General features: G+C 35.0%; 1 protein-coding gene across 6 annotated transcripts in view; it reads right to left on the reverse strand.

Annotated features, from left to right (window-relative positions):
• Positions 1–3,160: 3,160 nt before the first annotated feature.
• Positions 3,161–20,663, reverse strand: part of SRSF11 (serine and arginine rich splicing factor 11) — a 43,715-nt gene continuing 26,212 nt past the window's right edge. For 2 of the 6 annotated variants that reach the window (XM_032301482.1, XM_032301483.1), the window contains exons 5-13: positions 20,248–20,340; positions 19,499–19,548; positions 17,858–17,985; positions 15,970–16,051; positions 11,516–11,647; positions 8,828–8,917; positions 5,199–5,315; positions 4,657–4,795; positions 3,161–4,550 (exon numbers count right to left, since the gene is read on the reverse strand). In XM_032301482.1, coding sequence (XP_032157373.1) covers positions 4,353–4,550; positions 4,657–4,795; positions 5,199–5,315; positions 8,828–8,917; positions 11,516–11,647; positions 15,970–16,051; positions 17,858–17,985; positions 19,499–19,548; positions 20,248–20,340 — 1,029 coding nt within the window. In that variant the 3' untranslated portion in view covers positions 3,161–4,352. The remainder of the gene's footprint in view (positions 4,551–4,656; positions 4,796–5,198; positions 5,316–8,827; positions 8,918–11,515; positions 11,648–15,969; positions 16,052–17,857; positions 17,986–19,498; positions 19,549–20,247; positions 20,341–20,663) is intronic. The other 4 variants (XM_032301487.1, XM_032301485.1, XM_032301486.1 and 1 more) reach the window with 4 other exon arrangements.

A 20,663-nucleotide genomic window follows, 5' to 3' on the forward strand; every position in this document is an offset into this window, starting at 1 on the left:
AAAATCTCCTAAGTGTTTTAAAGGAAGGCACTTGACAATCATTCCTGCATTTGTGTTTTGCTGGTGTAAATGACTAGCCTGGAGTTAAAACTTTGTGTAATATAAAAACAAAATAATAAACCCACCACTTATATTATCTGTACATCCCAGAGAGTTCTTGGTCATAATGGTGTCCAATGACAACTGGCTGAGGTGTTTTAAATAATGAGTGTGGGTAGCACTGGAATTCTGTAGGGCAGAAGGGAAGCAGAAATTTTGTAGTTTATACACATTGTGGCTTCTCTGCTGACCCCTGTGGGATGATGAAGTGGTAGCAGGGCTTACAACTGCCTCACCTTCCCCTAGATCCTCCCTCAGCTTCTCAGACTAATGTGCCAGTGGGTGTTTACCTTCACGAGGAAGGGTCCTGGCTTCCTTAGGACACCCTGCCACCGAGGTCAGAAGAAAACAAGACCTGACTAAAGTTTCAGCCCATCCTTGCGGGCTCTGGCTCTTGTTTGTGGTTCCATCTATTCTTACTCCTCCAACTATCCATCTTCTTTTGTAGACTGCCTGTGGGCTTTAATCTCCAGCATCAGATACAAAGATGACAAACAACTCTGAGACTAAGCAGCCCCCACAGTTACGGCCAAACCTCTGTAAGGTTGTTTCTAGTGATTCTGCTCCTTTGAACACTTGTAAGAAAAACATTTTTAACCTACATGGTGCTTGTCTTCCAAAACGTATTTAAGTAAGCAAATTTTAACTGTTTCACAGTGAATGCAAAAAGGCAGTTTTTACATTTGGTAATGAAAAAAAGGCAGTTTTTACATTTGGTTTATCAATAAAATTGTATCTTGAGATAACTGGGAATTGATATTAACCATTATTTGGAACATTCCAGATGTGACCCTGGACTTTTAATTTCTATGCACAAATCATACATCAGCTAAATAGCTTTCTTTAAAAAAAAAAAAAAAGACATGAAACTTATTAGTGACAGTGCACTGGGGAGAAAAAAAAAAAAACCTTACACGGTGATAACTTTTGAAAAGAATGGGAACATGTCACTTCCCTGATTTGTCTAAGGACATCATTATAAACAAATTAGTTGTCAGATCCTTTCTCTGTGAATTCTTTACCAGTTACATCTACTATACACTTTGTATATTCTTACAAAATTCCCACTGGTAAATTAGCATGGTTTACACCTGAGTTATTTTGAAGAATGTCTGAATGCATTGCATATAGACTTTGACATTATAAAATGAAAATAGCAACAAAAATAATAAAACTAAGTAAAACAGACTCAATCTGCAACTCCAGATTGGTCTCATTTAGAATGGTGCTTCTGATAGTAAAGCCTTAATAACAGACATATTCTGGATGCTCTTAAAAATACCAGTAGCATTTCTGCTACATTCATATTTAGCTAAAATAAATACAAGCAAATGTACTTCATTACAGAGAATTTATATAGAACATGGATGAAATTCATTAGCTTAGAGACCAAAGTTACAATATCAATTACAGTTTGAAAGATGTCTACCAATCTCAAACAGCATGGCCCCCTAAGATACAACCTAGTGCCCAACTGGAGAAATTGGTAGTTTTGCTAGAGAAGTTGGTGTCCATCCTGACACCAACAGAACCTTATTCAACTCTAAGAAGCGACACCAAGATTAAGAAAACTTACTGTTCTAGTGAAGTCCAGTTTGATTTTCTTTTCCCCAAGCCCCTAACATTTTCCTATGCTCCACACAGTATATACTAGGCTTATCCAAAATCCACCTTCACAAGAAGGAAAACGTACCTTCTCAAAGTTGTATCTGTGCACAATTTATCTTAGAGTTTCTGCTAAAACATTTCCCCAAATTATTGTATACTTTTGAAAAGCTCCATGATCAAATGCCAAGTAGCATGTACTGACCCAGGCACAGGGCTACATTGTTTTTCTAACGACCAAAAGACATGGTAAGGTGGATGCTACTCCCATTATAGATAGGAAAATGAAGAAACATTAGGTAGGTATCCTACCTATAAATGAAGCCATAATTCATAACCAGACTCTCATATAGCCTACTTCTCATTGTTGAAGAATTTAAGTAAATAAATAGGACAAACATTTTTCTAATAAAACCACGTTTATTTTTTATCATTTTTACTACCAAATACAGAACAAAACTCAAGCGTGGAGGCAGTATTCACTTGATTTTAACTGATTGTGTTAAAGGCTTATGTCCGAGTACAACCCTACCTTTGTGCATAAAATGTTCACTGAAAAATAACCCAAGTGTGGATTCCCTTCACTGTTAGCATCTTAAGTCAGTGACATTATTTTAAAGCCAAAAATTTCTTGCTTTTTAAAGTTAGTATATATTTGTATTCAGAGATTAAGTGAGGGAATAGGCTTTAAATTAGGTTTAATCATGTGAAACTGCCAATATTACTTGTTTTTTCACTTACAAAAATGGCAGGGTCATATGGTTCAAACTTTATCTACTAAAAAAGTTTTGAAAGTTTAAACAAATGTCATTTGTGTTCAATTTTGTGTTTAAAAAAGTGCAATGATTAATAGAGGACTGTTACTAAAACTTCTTACTCACTATAGACAAAATTCCTTTTGATAAAATCTTTAAAAAGCTACTTACTACAAACTGTAAAAACAATGCTGCTTTTCTATATGGCATTTCAAAGTTAAAAAAAAATTATACTCAAACTTGCATAAAAGCTACAGTTCCAAGTCTCATTTCCTCCCATAATGCCAGCCACTCAAACACTACTCAAGAGTATTTCATAAAATGAATAAATATACTATTTAGTACTGTACAGTAGATACATACCATCGACAATTTCTATACTATTCCAGAAAAGGCAAATATTTATATTTCACTGAAAATAGAAATTCACTAGATATAGGTGGGATCATTTGTCCTAAAGTTCACGGCTTTACTCAACCCCATTCCTACACCCAGAATATGAGAAATAAAATTACACTAAGACTGCTTTCGATAGAAATAAAGCCAACTTTGACAATTCTGATAGCAACTAACTGCTACAGTGATGGAGTTCATCTTACTACTATATTTAAATATGTGGATTGAAAGGGGAAAGGTCTTGATTTGTAAAATGAATGAGGTAAATGTCTTACATTCAACAGCGTAAATAAATACAAATACAGTTTTACAGGAACATGAACATAAGTTTAAGGGTTTTATTATCAAAGTCTTGTAAAACAATTTCAGAAACTGTACATCAACATGGCACAGACTGTAGCCTACTTTTGTTTATACTGCACAAAAGTGAAGCTTGAAACTCCTGTAACTAAGAAAACAGTTGCCTAACTACTTTGCATTTAACATGAATCACTGTGTGCATAAGATTACTACTGCAGTAACAGTAACACAAATTTATTGGTTTTATACAACTTGAGATCAAATAAAAAGTACATTATCAAGTAGATTTGTCTTATTTTAAAAGCATATGAAGGTCAATTTAAAATGCACTACCCCCTTTTTCCAACACTGAGATTAAAACAAATTAATAAAAGAGTGGAAAATTGAAAATCAGGACAAGAGAAAACTTTCTTTTACAGATGGACTCAGGATAGGCAGCTTTCACTGATGTAGATGTGGAATAAATTATTTCAGGAAAAAAAATTCCCAAACACCTTATGAGAAAGTATACAACTCTACTTCAAAATATGCTATTTACTCACTGCCAAAGACAGTTTCATTTGAAATCTTGTTTCTGTAATTAAAGCCTAATCAGCCATCAAAAAAGGTTAGTGCATATATAACCTTTCAAAGTTAAACAAAAGCCACAAAAATTTAGCCACAAGGCTTAAAGGATTATCTTCAGATGTAACTATAAGAATGTTAATCTGTCATGTCAACAAACAAGACCATAAGTAGATCCATCATGGTGGAGGATTTTAATGACATTTAGGATATTCCTGCCACAATTAACATGCAATCAGTGCATTCCCTACATGGCTCTATTACGGCAATGAATCAAATTCTAGAAATACTATAAGTGAACTTACTTAATAAAGGAGATCATACAACATAAACAATCCATGCCTGCTGTAGATGCATGCAGCTTTTCATTTTTGTTATGAAGCAGCACCAGAATAGTAAAACTGCTTGGTTACTCAATCAGATTTCACCATGTCAAGAATTGGTTACTCATGTATCATTTTCTAAAAGCTTTTGGATGTAAATAACTAGTATCAGTATCAGGAGCTTTATAACCATTTATAACTCAGAGCTGTATACATCTAGGTTTGAGATGAACAAATATAGCATTAAGAAATCACACAAAGGAATGACACTGATGCATGTATACAGTTGGGATTCCCACAGAGGCAATATTCAGTCACTCATATCCATGTCTTCTTCATGATGATCATCCCCATTCACTTTGGATTCTCTTAGTGAATCACCAGTTCCTTTTTCCACAGAGCATTCTTTTGTTTTAGGGGAACCTGGTTCTGTTGGCTTCTTCTCCTCTTTTTTCTCTTTCTCGCTGTCATACCCTTGTTCCTCTTCATCGTAGTCCCGTGTAACCTGCTTTGCCAAGGAGAATAAAAAAAGTAAACGTCTTCCCAGAAAAATCGCTTCTTAAAAATTACCAGCACTACCCCAGATATCAAAGTAAATTAGTTTGTAAACATACTTTTACATCTTTATCACTCTCTGATTTTCTTTCCCGATCCTTTTCCTTATCTTTACTTTTTTTCTTCTTGCTTGTTGATCGTTCTCTTTCATCTCGGCTTCTTTCTTTGTCTTTATCTTTTTTCTTCTCCTTTTTATGTCTAGAATGACAGTAAAATATTCTCAAAAAAGATGCTTTAAAGGAACCACTCAACAAGTTTCACCCTTAAAGTGTAGCAGTAGGTTTAAACTTGTTCAGACGGTGACTTTGACCCAAATTCACATGACATGAAGAACAACAAAGACCTGTTTCAAAACGCCAGATACAAGTTGTGCACTAGTGATACAGGCAAGATGACTGTAACTGGTTACAGGTCTAAAATGCCTGATCCTAAACACTTTTTATAATAACACAGTCTCAAGCAGAAAGGAAATATATCAGCATATTCTTACACACTTTAATTTTTGAAAAGGAAGAAAAAGCCAAGGAGAGTTTTTTTTTAAATAAAAACTGACAGCTTCTGAAATGTAGAAAGTACAGATCCATAGCACCAACATTCTTACCTCCTAGGAGACGGTGAGCGAGACAATTTTCTTTTAGGTGACCTAGGTTTTTTAGGAGATCTTGTGCCACTCCTACTTCGTCGTCGTCGTCTCTCTCTAGAACCACAAATGTGCAAACTAGATTTTAAAATACAGTATGATCTAAAAAATGCAGACACATCATGGCAGATGGTGTCTACTGAAGGAGGTCCACTAGGAACTTCAACAACAGGATCTGATAATTAAAAATCCATTTTCGTTTTTATTTTGTTTAGAGACTTTATTTTTAAGTAATCTCTACCCCCAGTGTGGGGCCTGAACAAAACACTGAGATCAAGAATTGCCCACTCTTCTGACTAAGCCAGCTGGCGCCCCTGAAAGACCCATTTTCAAATTCTGTTTTGAGCTGAAGAATCAAATGAGTAATTCTTCCACAAACTATGTGATTTTCCTTTCATGCCTTCAAGAAACCCCTAACTTGTGGCAATTCTTAAAGACAGAACTTCTGGGGTCCGTAGGTGGCTCACTGAATTAAGTGTTTGCCTTCAGCTCAGGTCATGATCCTAGGCTCCTGGGATCGAGCCCTGCATGAGGCTCGCTTACCAGGGAGTTCCTCTTCTCCCTCTTCCTCTGCTGCTTCCCCTGCCTGTGCTCTTGCACTCCCTCTCCTAAATGAATAAATAAAATCTTAAGAAAAAAAATGAAAAAAGTTCTAATTCAGGAAAAAACAACAGTCTGAAGCAAATTATTTCAGATCTCAGTTTTAACAGTGGCCAGAACAGGTATAAGATAACATGCCATGATATAAAAGTCAATTGTTAATAAAATCCAAAAAATTACTTTTATTAATAATTTTTAATAAAATTAAATTAAAAATTAAATTAAAATTTTAAATTTAATTTAATTAATTAAAAATTAAATTAAAAATTCAGGTAGTGTTAGTAGTAAACAAAGATCAAACTGACTCCCTTCAAAAAATGATGCCCCCGCAACCATGCTTTGAGCAATTAGTTTTAAAATGCATATAGCATTTCCCCTTTCCTTAAAATTGTGGCTTTTTCTTTTTTAAAATTCTGCTTCTGTCACTATTCTCAAAAATTTTAAAACTTGCAAGATGACCATTATTACAATTTAGGCACAAGGAAATAATAAAAAATGAAACCCCACACTTTTGGTTGGTTTTTTAAAAAAGCTTTTTCTTTAACTCTTACCAGCCCTCTGTGACCTCCCCTGGCAGAAACATTACACACAATCTTGCATTCATCAAATATTAAGTCTGTCAAGTCTGTACACCTCCTATTTCTTGCTACTGCTCTGTGTAACCAAAATTCAAAATACCCTAAATGAAAGAGATGTTTTGTATTTCTGTGTCCCTGTATAGACTGTAGCACAACTGAAAACACAGCAAGTATATAATTAAAACTTAACAGAATACACCTTAACTTAGAATAATCCAATTATTAAAGTAGGATAAGGTGCTTATAAAAGTACTTTAAATAAAGCAACAGAAAAAAAGAAAAAAAAAATCCCTCTAGTTTTCAAGAACATGTATGTTGCCATCCCACCTTTTATGCCCCTTTCCTACCTATGTATTCTGTAGACCTGGTTTAGCATTTCCTTAAGCACTCACACCTAGTTTATTTTCTTGATTAGATATTTACTTTTAAGAAACTATCACCCTGGTAAGAAACCCTTTAAGTATTCATGCCAACCACTGATCTACTTCGTCTTTATAGATTTAACTACTCTGGACATTTCATATAAAGGAAATCATACAATATGTGGTCGGTCCTTTGTGACTTTCATCTGTCATACGTTTTCAAGGCTCATCCATATATATATATATTTTTTAAAGATTTTATTTATTTATTTGACAGAGAGAGATCACAGTAGGACAGAGGAAGGGAAGAGATCACAGAGAGAGGGGAAGGGAAGCAGGCCCCCTGCTGAGCAGAGAGCCAGATGTGGGACTCGATCCCAGGACCCTGAGATCATGACCTGAGCCGAAGGCAGCGGCTTAACCCACTGAGCCACCCAGGCGCCCAAGGCTCATCCATATTAAAAGCATCTATCAGTACACTTTGTTTTCACTGCTGAACAATATTCCACTGTATGAATATATACCACTTTGTTTACCCATGTTAGTTAATGGACATTTGGGTCGACTTTTGGATTATCATGAACAATGACAGAAGTTCTTGTGTGGACACGGTTTTCACTTCTCCTGGGTATACCCCTAGGACTAAAACTGCTGTGTCAAGAAATTCTAACTTTTAAAAAAAATTTTATTTATTTGACAGAGAGAGAGATCACAAGTAAGCAGAGAGGCAGGCAGAGAGAGAGGGGGAAGCAGGCTCAATGCAGGGCTTGATCCCAGAACCCTGGGACCATGACCTGAGCTGAAGGCAGAGGCTTAACCCACTGAGCCACCCAGATGCCCCAAGAAATTCTAACTTTTTAAAGAATTGCCAAACGGTTTTCCAAAGTGTCTGTCCCATTTTTCGTTCATACCAGCAATGTACAGAGTTCCAATTTATCCACATCCTCACCAACCACTAATTGTATTTTTTAAAAAATATTACCATCCTAGTGGGTGTGAAATGGTTCTGATCTGCAGCATTTCCTTCATGACTAATGCCAAACATCTTTTCAAAAGCTTAGTGGACATGTGCTTATCTCTGATGAAGCTATCTTTGCCCATTTTTATACCTGATTATCTATGATTTTTCGATGTTCTAGGTAAGTTCCTTACTAGCTTATATATAATTTGCAAATACTTTCTAGCATTCTGGATTATCTTTACCCTCTAGATAGTGTTCTTTGAAACACATGCTTTTAGTATTGATTTCCAATTTACTTATATTTTTCTGCTTATACTTTTGGTGTCATTTAGGAAACCAATGCCAAATTCAAGGCCATAAAGATTTAATGCTATGTTTTCTTCTAGCAGGTTTTAGTTTAGCTTTTATATTTAGGTCTTTCATCGACTAAATTACTTTAACCCACTGAGCCACCCAGGCACCCCAACTAAATTACTTTATATATATAAAGTGGGAACCTCCTAGTGAATTTGAACATCAAGATTAAAGAATAAAATACTGCAGCAACTCATGTGTAAATGAGACTAGAAGAAAGGAAGTAGCCAGCCTTACTACTAGCAAATGAATTCTATACTAAGAGTGAAAAACAGATTTTTTGTGGAGTAAAGTTGAAACACTGAATTTTCACTAGCAGATTAAAGACATAGTTACTAGTCTAAGAATGATACAAATCGGAACTTATATGGCCTCTCATTTTGTCAATAATGACTATATATGTGGATATTTTAAACATGACTTAGAATAATGAAATGAATTTACTGTAGTAATTCATTATATATTATTAACCACTAAAACTTAAAACTAAATCAGGATACGAAATGTACATGGCAAACATAAAAACTGACCTCTGTTGAATTCCATGTCATTTCAACTGTAACACCATATTAAGTAAAAAGAACTTTTGATTATTCTTCACAAATTGCTTTTAAAAATTTTAACACTGAAGTTATGTACCTATGTACTGGAAAACATTTAATGCTCATGGCCTACTGACATTCTTGCAAACAAGGTTGGTAAAAGGTACCAAGAACTCAAAATGCCACTTCTTACCTGCTTGCACTTCTGGAACGTCTGGCTGTGCTGTAACTTTTTGGTGGTGTTTTGGAACGTTTCTTTTCTTTGTCTTCTTTCTTTTTGTCTCTAATAAATGAACAAAATTTACAAATGCATTAGAAGATTCAGTGAATATAAATACAGCAACGACAAAAACAGAAGCAGAATGAAATCTAATCCCATTCTTAAAACATGAATATTCTTATAGAAACGTAATAATAGCTTAAGGGCATATTTAGTAAATTAAAAAAAAAAATCATTTCCTGCTATTCCACATAAAACTTCTCTCCAAAAGAGCAAAACAGACTATGTGATGAAAAAAAAATATATAGGATGTTGTCCAATTTCTTGGTATGTCTGGCAATAAACACCAACATTTATTTATTTATTATTATAAAAGATTTTATTTAATCGTCAGAGAGAGACAGAGGAGAGAACATATAAGCAGGGGGAGTGGCAAGTATTGGGAGAAGCAGGCTCCCTGCCAAGCAAGGAACCTGGGATCATGATCTGAGCCAAAGGTAGATGCTTAACTGAGTCACCCCCGGTGTCCCAACACCAATAGTTTTAATAATTATCTCCAGGCTCTTCAACATCCCTAGTTCTCTCAGCAGATTACCAATTTCCCCACCTACTATAACTCTGGGTCCTCTACTGTCAGGCCAGAACCCACAAAGCACTACTAGATTTAATGACTACTATTACCAATATTCTTCCAAAGTACATACCCCATTATGTTGTTAACCTTCACGATGGACCAAGACAACCGTCTACTTTTTTCCCTGCTACATATTCTATGCTATTCAGTACTATAAGCAAAATATCTTAACACAATGGAGTATTATTATACATACTTCAATTCTAAACCTTTTTAGAGATTCTTGTACATTTACTTTTATTTCCTACAGCATTTTTTGCTCCTAGGTTACCATTCTCCCCAAGACTCTGCACAAAAGGTAATCGATGTATTTGTTGAATGAGAAGTCCTTCACTCCCACAGACATACGTACCTGTACCTATCGTCAACTATAATGGTAGAGATTAAAGTATCCCTTTTGTTTTTCTAAGCTAATCCCTTTAGCTCCTATTTCTGTCCTTTTCTTCTTTGGTCACCCTGCTGCCATCAGTTACCCCTTCCCCTTTGTTCATGTCTTTATAATTTCTGATTACTGTTACTTTCCCTCAAGGATACTCAGTTATGTTTCCACAAACTGATCCTCTATCAGAAATCTTTTCTAAGTACAAATCTGAAAAGAGTAATAACTCCCTGTTCCGTAACTTTTCCATCTCTTCCCATTGCTTCCTGGATCAGGTACAAACTCCTTCGTGAGAACAACACAGCCTTCTGTGGGTCATCTGTCTTCCTAAACTTTTCTGACCTTATTTCCTAGCCACCCCCCATACCAAAATACTTGCCATTTGTGTTCCCTCTCTTGCTTGTCTCTTCCTGCTAAATAAATAAAATCTTAAAAAAAAAAAAAAAAAGTTCCTTGAGGGAAAGAACACCCAATTCCTCTTTGTATGATATTCATTTCATTATGCAAGCTTGGTTGATTGACTGGATTAAGATGACTCACCCTATAAAATACAGTAACTAAAAGCCTCCTTACAGGATGAACACTCAGTACAGCTACCCCCCAGTCTTTGCTCCCAGATGAGTTATATAGTCATGGAGAATAAACTGTTTTGGACTTCAACTGTCCTTATTATTTTAATTACATAATTAAATATACAAATGGATAATGGATAGTATAAAGTAAAAGGTCTGCTTCTAAAAAATTAGGCTACTATTTAAGAGGGAGGTAAGGACAGCTGCTCAAAAAATAAGTGTTATGAAATTGTATACATGTGACAACTATAAATGAGAAAAATATAATAAAAATCTAGGTACTTTTTTTTTTTTTAAAGATTTTTATTTATTTATTTGACAGAGAGAGATCACAAGTAGACAGAGAGGCAGGCAGAGAGAGAGAGGGAAGCAGGCTCCCTGCTGAGCAGAGAGCCCGATGCGGGCCTCGATCCCAGGACCCTGAGATCATGACCTGAGCCGAAGGCAGTGGCTTAACCCACTGAGCCACCCAGGCGCCCCAAGACTATGTATTAATTTAAAAGGGTCTGGCCCTATATGAAAAAGACGGACTACTGTATGAATTCACATTTAAGTCAAAATACAGTGTTAAAGTACAATGTTTCTTTAGTGACTCCTCAACTTTAACCTTCTACTCATTCCAAATCATGGGACAGGAGGCTCTCCAAATATGGTTCAATGTTTGCCATATATTAATTCTTAATATTTATAAGGTGCTGACACTGGGATTTGGAAAGGCAAATTAAGGCATGGTTGTCTGCCATAATCCAACTCTGCAGCACACTGTAAAGAACGGTGGGAGTAGCATGATATCCGTAGCAGGGTTGAGTGGAAAGAAGGAAGCGAAAGAACGTAATAGGACAGACAAGAATTTTTACTACAAAGAAATCATCTCAGTTTTCAGCTCTAAGAAGAAACCTTAAGTTTACAAAGGAGCCCAGGAAAACAAATGTCAGCCTCTTCAAAAATTAAATAGTTCCTTCTCCAATCTAGCCCTCTCTCCTTCCACCACCCCTTTCGTCATTAAGTAGCCCATATCTAGGATTTTGGGAACTTTAAAATTTGTCTTCCCACCTAATGTCAATGGTCTACTGTACCTGGTTTTTGATGTGCTCCTTGACCTTCTACCTCTCTCTCGGGAATGAGATCTTCTCCGTCTTGGACTTTTGGATCGTCGCCTACTCCTTGACTTAGAATGTGATCTCCTTCTTGATCTGCTTCTTGACCGCCTAATAATGAAAAAGCCAATACATGTGTATAAAGGCAAACAGACTAGTTCTGTGACTGTTTCACTTAGCACCAAATGATTCAAACATATGGGTTAACCATCAACAAGTGGGGGTAATTTCCTATCAGTTGCTGATGTTACTTATTTAGTCCATAAAGCTTTTTGTTTTTGAAGATTTTATTACCTTAGGGAGCAGCAGTGACCAGGGTAGGGGTGGGGAGAATCTTAAGCAGACCCTGTAGCCTCATACAGGGCTTAATCTCACAATCCCGAGATAATGAGGTGAGTCAAAACCAAGAGTCAGATGCTCAACTGACTTGAGCCCCCCAGGCACCCCTAAAACATCTTTGATTCCCCAGAAACTAATACTTTCTAACACTAGAATTTCTCACCTTTTAACCTCAATCTGTCAGAATAGTCCCCCTGTTACTGTAACTCTGAACCTAAAAACTGTACTAGAGAATGAAGGAAAATAAAAAGTATCTGATTCACTTGCATCATCTTCTAACTACACAGAATTTTAGCACGTGTCTTATGTAATTCCTCACTATGGCAGGTTAACTCTACTGGTCGATTACCAAATACTTAATATTTGCTTATTACATGCTTTATAAGTGCTTATTCTTACAATAAGCCTTTCAAGTAGGTACTATTATAATTCATTTTATAAATGGAAACCACTTAAGGTGTGTTGTTGCTTTCTATGATTTCTAATTCTTCTCTGAAATGTTATTTTACTTCTTTGATTTACAACCTCAGAGATAGCCAATGTAGCCCTATATAGATATATACAACTCAGCACAATCTGCCTCTTTAACTTTCACTTCCCCTCACCATTATCACTAGCTCTACATGATGATCATATCTTTCCTGTCATGTAACAGAAGTGTTTCTTTCTGCACCGTCTCCCAGCCTTTTTCCCCAATCCTATATACTTTCTCTTCCGGGACTTAAGAAGCACAATTAAGTTTCTGATGTTGTCACCGATCCTCTTCCTCTTGTATTTTATTCTCTTTTAAGAATAATTAAAAATAAACCGCATCTTCTGCTTAAGACTTTTATCATTTAACTTCTAAGGACCATTCATTCAACCTGTTTCTATGGAAAACTTCTAATACAGTCAAACTTTTTACATTCACTTAAGGTGCCCAGAGAAAACAGAGTTTAGAAATGGTAAAGATATATGTCCAAATCTCAGTTCAATACCAGCAAATGGAGACCATTCTTTGAGTCTATTACTTAATGAAGAATAATAGCACTTACATTGTGAATATTAGTTATTTAAAATTTAAAATGAAGTTAAAAAGTCAGCTCAGTGCTTTAATGTAGGTATATATATGAACTACTGATTCCTTTCTTTCCTCTTACTAATGTGCTGTCTCCTTCTCTAAAACCACTATTTCAAAACCCATCACTTGTGCCTTATTGAATCAAGAAACTTTCATTTTAATCATCTCCTATTTGGCATTATTTGGCAACTACTAAAACAATCCCTTTCAATAACATGTCTATTTCCTAGAAAATGTTCATGTAATGCTTACCTACCTTTCTGTAAGCTTCATAAAAATGGGGACTAAATTTGTCTACCTTATTCAATAACTATACTCTCGAGCAATCAGTACAGTGCCGGACTCTAGTAAAAGGTACTAATAGTCTATTTTAGGTGATAGTGACTCTATGAAATATAATCAAAACCATCACTTTCTTCTTAAGAGTTAAAAATAATTCTGGAAAATAAAACTGTTATTAGAATTAAACACTACTCATCTTTTGAGTATACTGGCTTTAAGAAAATTATGTCGACAATCATTTTTGCTAAACTGAGTTACTCATTTTTCCTGCCTGCAACGTATACACAAAAAATAGAAGTAGAGAAGCAATAAATCAAACATTCTCACAGTTTTTCTAAACAAATGATTAATAAAAGATAGTTTCAAAAATCTAATAAGCAGAGGTATCACGAACCCATCTATTTACTGTAAGGTCCTGAAAGTTATTTTTTTAAAGAGTAATGTACTGCAGAGCTATTTTAACACACTTACCAGTTTATATAAGCTCTTTAAAGAAAATCAGAAAAATATACGAAATTAGTATTTTAAGTTGTGGAAAGTAATGGTCATTTTACATGCCAAGATGCTTAAGATACTATAACCCATTATAATCCATTATGATGTATTATTACAAGTGTCCAAAAACACTCTGTTCAAGAAAATAAATGTTTCACTATTATTTCCCACAGGTTGTATTAAAATAATTCAAATTAAAACCTGAGAACACTAGTATGTACTTGGTATATACAGGAAAAAGGACTTAGGTTCTCAAACATTTTAAGTGTTAAATTAAAATATAAGAGCATGGTCCTGGAAAATTGGGATTATTAGCAATATCAATATATCACATATTTAGCTGATCCTGAGCAAGCTAACAAAATAGAGTTCCTCAGGTGGAGATGAAGATGTGAGAAAGAGCATTAGGCAGAAAGGAACATTATGAACAAAAGCATGGAAGCATACAGAAAATGTACGTTCAGGCAAGCAGTACTGTAATTAACTGTTTTGGAGTGGCAACTGACAAGGTGTGGAAGATAAACAGGGTTAAATAGTAAAGAAAACTGAATGCCATTCTAAGGTTTTATTTACGATATTGTTAAGGCTAATAAGGGTGCTCCTCAAAGTTTAACAAGGCTGTGACATAATCCGGACGTGGTTTTTTGAAAGTTATTTTTAGGAATGAGACAGGTTGGAAGAAGATGGGAGGCAGGGAGTGGGGAGGGTGGGGGGGGCGGGGCGAGAGGACAACCCTGTAACATTCTGCTACAGACTGAATTCTGTGCCCCTTCCAAAATTCTTATGTGAAACCCAATTTCCAATGTGATTATACTGAGGTGGAGCCTTTGGGAGATAATTAGGTCATGACAGTACAGCTTTCATGGGATTAATAACATTATAAAAGAGATCTAAACCCCTCACTCATTCCATGTGAGGATATAGTAAAAAGACTTATAAACAAGGGTCCTCACTAAACACCTAATTTGACAAGACCTCGACCTTGGACTTCCCAGTCTCCAGACCTGTGAGAAATTAATTTCTGTTGTTTGTAAGCCACCGAGCCTACGGTATTCTATTACAGCAGCCAAATGGACTAATGAAAGGACAATGAAAAGACCTGACACTGTCATGGGCTCCAAAGGTCAAAATTATTTAAAAAAAAAACAAAAGAACAGAACAAAAAAACACCAAGATGTTATTTGCCCTTTTCACTGTGTTGACATATGAACTAATGGTGCAAAAGCAATGGTGGTGTGAAAGGGTTTTATCATCTTCTTAGCACCAATCAAGGTAGCAGGTACTGAACTGCCCTAAGTAGGTCTCTGTATTCTTCACTGGCATTTGCAGTACGCAAGTGCAGTAAAAGAAAAAAAATAAAAATAAAAATAAAAATATTTCATTTTCACTAAAGAGATCATTAAACAGTAAAAAGACTATTTTATTAAACCTGATTCTTTGAATGCTATTAACCTAGTATTATGAACAGTAAATATTAAATCTAGGCCCTTGAGCAATGTTCTGCACAATGAATACATAAATAACTTGTCATATTAATTAAAGTTAAATGACTGTTGTTACCAAGAAACACAACTGTGTGACTGAGCTGTGAGCTTACCTAACTGCTTTTCCCATGAAGTAACATCTCTACTTGAAAAAATAAGTATGACAAACTACGGTTGTTTCGACTACGGTATTGGCAGACATTTTCTGGAAAAAAATGCATGAAGCCTATCATCTCAAAAAAAAAAACCCAAACTTGCTGCTGATAAGATCTGAGATTTCAAGAGAAAATTAAATTTTAGAACACTTGAATCTACCACTGTGAACATGACAGATTCCTAATACTTAGGAATTAGTTTTTAGATGACATGTGTGGTGGTATTATTGAAAGTCGTCATTTACAAATATTCATGCATCAGATGGGTAAGTTGAAAGAGAAGTCTCAAGAAGTCTAGTGGAAAGTCAGAACTAGAATTCAAGTCAAAATTTTCAAGTCTAGTGTTCTTCCACAGTCCTAACTCAATTTAGTGCTCCAGTCCCAGCACCTTCCTCCCATCCCCAGATTTCGGAGTTTTAAAGTACCAATCGACTGTCTATTTAGCACATACCTTTTCTCCATTTGTCCACATGTGAACTCAAACACTCTGCTAATGGTAACAGTTCTTAAAACACCCAGAGCTAAGTAGGTTAACAGCTAGCAAATTAAAAAGGATTTGAAGTACAGAAGTTATCTTCTTCTAAGGTACAATTAACTACCAATAACAATCTATCAAACCTGTGCCTAGAAGATGAGGGAGTCCTCCTCCTCCTAGAACGTGATCTTGACCTTGAGTGCCTTCGTTTCTCTTCTTTCTTATCTGGATTAAAAAAAGAAAAAAAAAAAAAAAGGAATCTGAATTTAGAAACCATAAAATAGAAAGATTATACCCACTCAGAAGTCATTCTAAGAAATTCTTCATTATCTTAATTTTCAGGTTTCATATATCATCCTTAAATGTCGTATGATCCTTTTTTCTAGGCTTTCAGTAGATCCAAATTACATATCTGATTTTCAACTAACCAAAGTTTCCTTTGACTATTTCATTTGTACCAGATTTGGAAGGCTGTGATGTACTGTCCATAAACAATCTATGAAAAGAATTATCCATCTCATTCTTCATAGGTTTCTAAATGAGGAGTCCCTATTTCCATTCCTGGGTTCTACTTTCCCAAATATAGCTCTAATTGACCCAGATTAAAACTTTTATTTTCATGTATCATATATTAACATCTCCCAACCAGTACTCAATTGTAAGATAAATATATTTAACAGATTATATAATAAACAGAAATATAGACATTTTAAATCCTTGTTCCATTAAAATGTTCCTTCTTAATTACTTATGCCTATGTGCCTCTGCTAAATAAATTCCTATATATTTGTTACAGTGGTTGACTAATAAACTCAGTATTTGGCCTTCAATTCCAGAGAGTCATGATTCATTCACTGTTTTCACTACACTCTGTGGCAGAACTGGCTTTTAGTAAGCTAGCTCTCTTTTCTTAATCTGTCCGAACTTCCTCTTGCTCTCTAATTTTCAACTGTGTAAGTCAGGAGACAGATCCAGATGATCTGAGTCCCATTTCCTAGTTTTTAAATAATACATAAGCAATTCCTTTAACTTAGGACTTGAGAAATAAAGCCACTGCATTCTTCACATGTGGTCTACAATTAAAGTGAGACTAAGTTCTTTCACATTTAGATCATTTCATTAACTGGACTCAATTTATTGCAAATGTCAGTAATAAATTCACAAAAATCTTGGGGAGAATACATAAATAAACCACTTTCAGTATTTCCAGTTATTAGTTTTCAATGAAAACAAAAAGTTACAGCATGGTGTTCTGGCTCTGGAGTCACATACATCCAGTTGTGTATCTAAAACTCTTACTCCTTGCCTTATGGCCTTGGACTAATTAATTGTTATTAAATAACAGACATAAAGCACTTGGTATTAATTTATCCAACATTATAATTATCTTCTTAATACTATACATATCTAAAACCTTCCCATTTATTAAGAAATAGGAGTGAAAAATTAGTAAAACATTTATTTGATATGGGAAAAAATAATCCAGAACCAAACATCCAATCTATATAGGCAGACAATAGGATAACCATAACCATTCACTTCACCTCGAAAAGATAATCTGCAGAGAGTAAAGTAATATTTTTAGGTATTTGGTTTTCTTTAAAACAAATGTCTTAACAGAAGCATCTTTAGTAGGTTCTCTAGGTCAAATAAAAGACTAAAATCAATTAGGTTATCCCAACATAAGCTAACATAAGTCTAGACACTACTATTAAGGAATGCATCATTGAGGGATAGAGTAGGGTGTCCTGAAGGATGCTTAGCTATGTCCTGATCCTCTTCCTGCTAGAGATGCAGTTGGTACCAACATGACAATTAAATATCTCCAGATATTTTCAAATTATGTCTAGGTGACAAGTCCCCTCCCCCAACCCAGGATCACTCATGACCTTTTATCAGAATCTGAAAACTTAAAAGATGATTATAATTAAATTTAAAAATGATTATAGTATTTCCAAACTCATGCAATAATCATTTTTGTCAACAATCACATAGTTGAAGATTCAACACAACTGCCTAACTTATCTTTACCTGGTTCTATAGCAGCAGAAATTAGGGACTGTGCTTCTCGTACTCTCTTCATGGCTTCCTCTATTTCTTTACTAGAGGTATCTGATTTCAGACTTGGTGAAACAAGACCAGCAGCTACATGATTCAACCTGAAACAGAACAAAGAACTGAGATCCAAGTATTTTTAAGTGCACATTATTACAAATAAATGTAAATATTTCATGTATCATTTCAGTAAGACACTATGAAAAAGGGGTTATTTCATGTTAATTTTGGTAAAACCATGTACAGTATAGCATCCTTTTCAATGTTTACAATCTGCATTTAAGATTGAGAGACACCTGGAATAAGAAAAAATACCTATTTTATTTTGCGGAACATCCATTAACTTTCCATAAACGCATGTTGAAAAATGTTATTCCTGGGAATACAAAGATGCTGAAGATTTATGATTAACAGAACTTTCCTTCATACGATTTAAAAACTTTCTACAGCAGAATTTTCCTGGGGAAGAGTAGTACTTCTAAGGTTGCAGAAGGGCAGAAAATGAAGCAGAGGCCAATGGCACACCAAAGTTACTCATGAAATTGTTGACTGGAAAGATGGACCTTTTAAAGGTTTATACAGGACAAAAAAAATTAAAGACAACAAATGTTAAAGACAAGTATTTGTGGAGAAAGGGCAATGTAAACAAGAATGGGTACTGAGGGAATTTCAACTGTACTGGTGTTACATGCTGAATGATAGGTACATGCTAAGGTTTTAGCATAATTTTTAAGAAAAAAGGCACTAACTAGTGCCTAGTCAAATAATTCTGTTCTCCCTCCCACCATGCTCTCCCACTTTCTTATAGTGAATTTCACCAAGCAGGAAAAGCTTAAGTTTAAATTAATATACCAAGAAATTATCAAGTAAAATATTTCATGATTTTGTTACGTATCAATTAGAGAATATAATAGTTACAGCACAAAGAGAACTTTTCAGAGCACCTAAAAAAAGATGTTGGTATTATGTGACATGTACTAGTCTTTTGCTCTGGGATAGTGTTTCCTTCACTTCTGTCTCCCTGACTCCTATTCATGCCCCAGGTTCAGCCTCTCTGATCTTAAGTTCTCCTTGTAGTAAGTTCCCATAGCCCCTGTGTACTTCCTCTTGTTGGAGGCACATACTTAACTATATTTAAATAATGTCTCCTTTTCTGACTAGAGTATAAATGCTGTGAAGGTACAAGCTTATAGTAGGTACTCCATATACATATATTTTTTAAATGAATCAACTAATGATAGTATTTTGCTCTTTTCCAGTTATCCTGGCAAAAGCTATTCATCAAACTGTTCGGCAAGACTCAATTTATACTGAAACAAAACCCTCTGTAGATGGGCTTACCTCTGAATTTTTTCCTTGTTTCTAGAAAACAGAATTATGTATTTTGCTCTTTTCCAGTTATCCTGGCAAAAGCTATTCATCGAACTGTTCGGAAAGACTCAATTTATACTGAAACAAAACCCTCTGTAGGTGGGCTTACCTCTGAATTTTTTCCTTTTTTCTAGAAAACAGAATTATGTATTGTGTAACTTTCTTTTTAACTATCAAAGAATAACTTCTCCAGACATTCATATACTATATCCATATCACCCATGAAAACATGGAAAAAATCCTTACTTGGGATCAACAGTACTCATAAGCTTCAGCAACTGATCTGCAGCAAGCGACTATAAAAACAAAAATGTAACATCAGTGAGAATACATAAAATAAATGATTTCTATTTTATTTTTTTCAGTATGGTGAAATGCCTTAGGACAATCTGGCCAACATACAAGAAGTTACATTATTTTAGGAACACTGATGATCAATAGAAATATAATGCCAGTGAAATACATCATATAAAGTTAAGCTGTTTTAGCAGTTAAATGTGAATATGATTAGCTGAAAGTCTAGGTTTTATAGAACAGTTACCTCCTGCTTATTTTGAGACTGAGGCGCTAATACTTCAAAAAAAATATGTATAAAACAAAACTCCAAGTGGTTAGGCAGTACAATAAAAGATTTCCACAAAGTTAGGACTTCAGAAAAAAGTCTGGCCAAGTAACAATGAGAGAAAACAAAAATTACCAAGTAACAACAAATTATGAACCCACGTTCCCATTCTTTCATGACTGTTTACTCCAAAAATACTGATGTATTGGCTTTCTGTGACACTACTCTGAATGACACAAAATGAGAATTTTTTTAATGGTTAAGGGGCTAATAATGCAGTGACCTTTTAAGCTTCTAAGGAAGTTTACATAAAAAAACACTATTACTATACTATAGCAACCAATTATCTCCCATTCTGGAAATGCAAACTTAACAGGTAACGGAACAAATTCTTTAATTATAAAAAATGAGATCAAAAGGTATTCAGTTATACCTGAGAGTTCAAGTTTGCTCCAGGAAGCCCAAGTGCAGCAAGGGCAGGATCAAGAGTAGGAGCTCCCAAAGCAGCCAATGGAACAGCGCCAATCTGTGAAATTTCAAATTTTATTTATTTTAAATTTAATTTCTATACTTGTTATTTCTGGGATTATTTTTTCCTGTTGAAAGGCCCATACAATAACCAATTTAAGTCTGAGCTATATGGGCTCTGTTGCAATGACTCAGCTATGCCACTATAGCTTGTAAACAAAGATAGTAATAAATAAACAAATGGGTATGTTTGTCAAATCAAAATGAACAAAAATGGGGATCTGGACTAAGAGCTATAGTTCCCTTACTATCCCTGCAATATACAGTGTCCTCATTTTTCACTCATTACAGCACATTTATCCCTAAACCCAGAAGTTAGAA

Source organism: Mustela erminea, chromosome 10 (genome assembly GCF_009829155.1).
Source record: "Mustela erminea isolate mMusErm1 chromosome 10, mMusErm1.Pri, whole genome shotgun sequence".
Classification (NCBI taxonomy): Eukaryota; Metazoa; Chordata; class Mammalia; order Carnivora; family Mustelidae; genus Mustela; species Mustela erminea.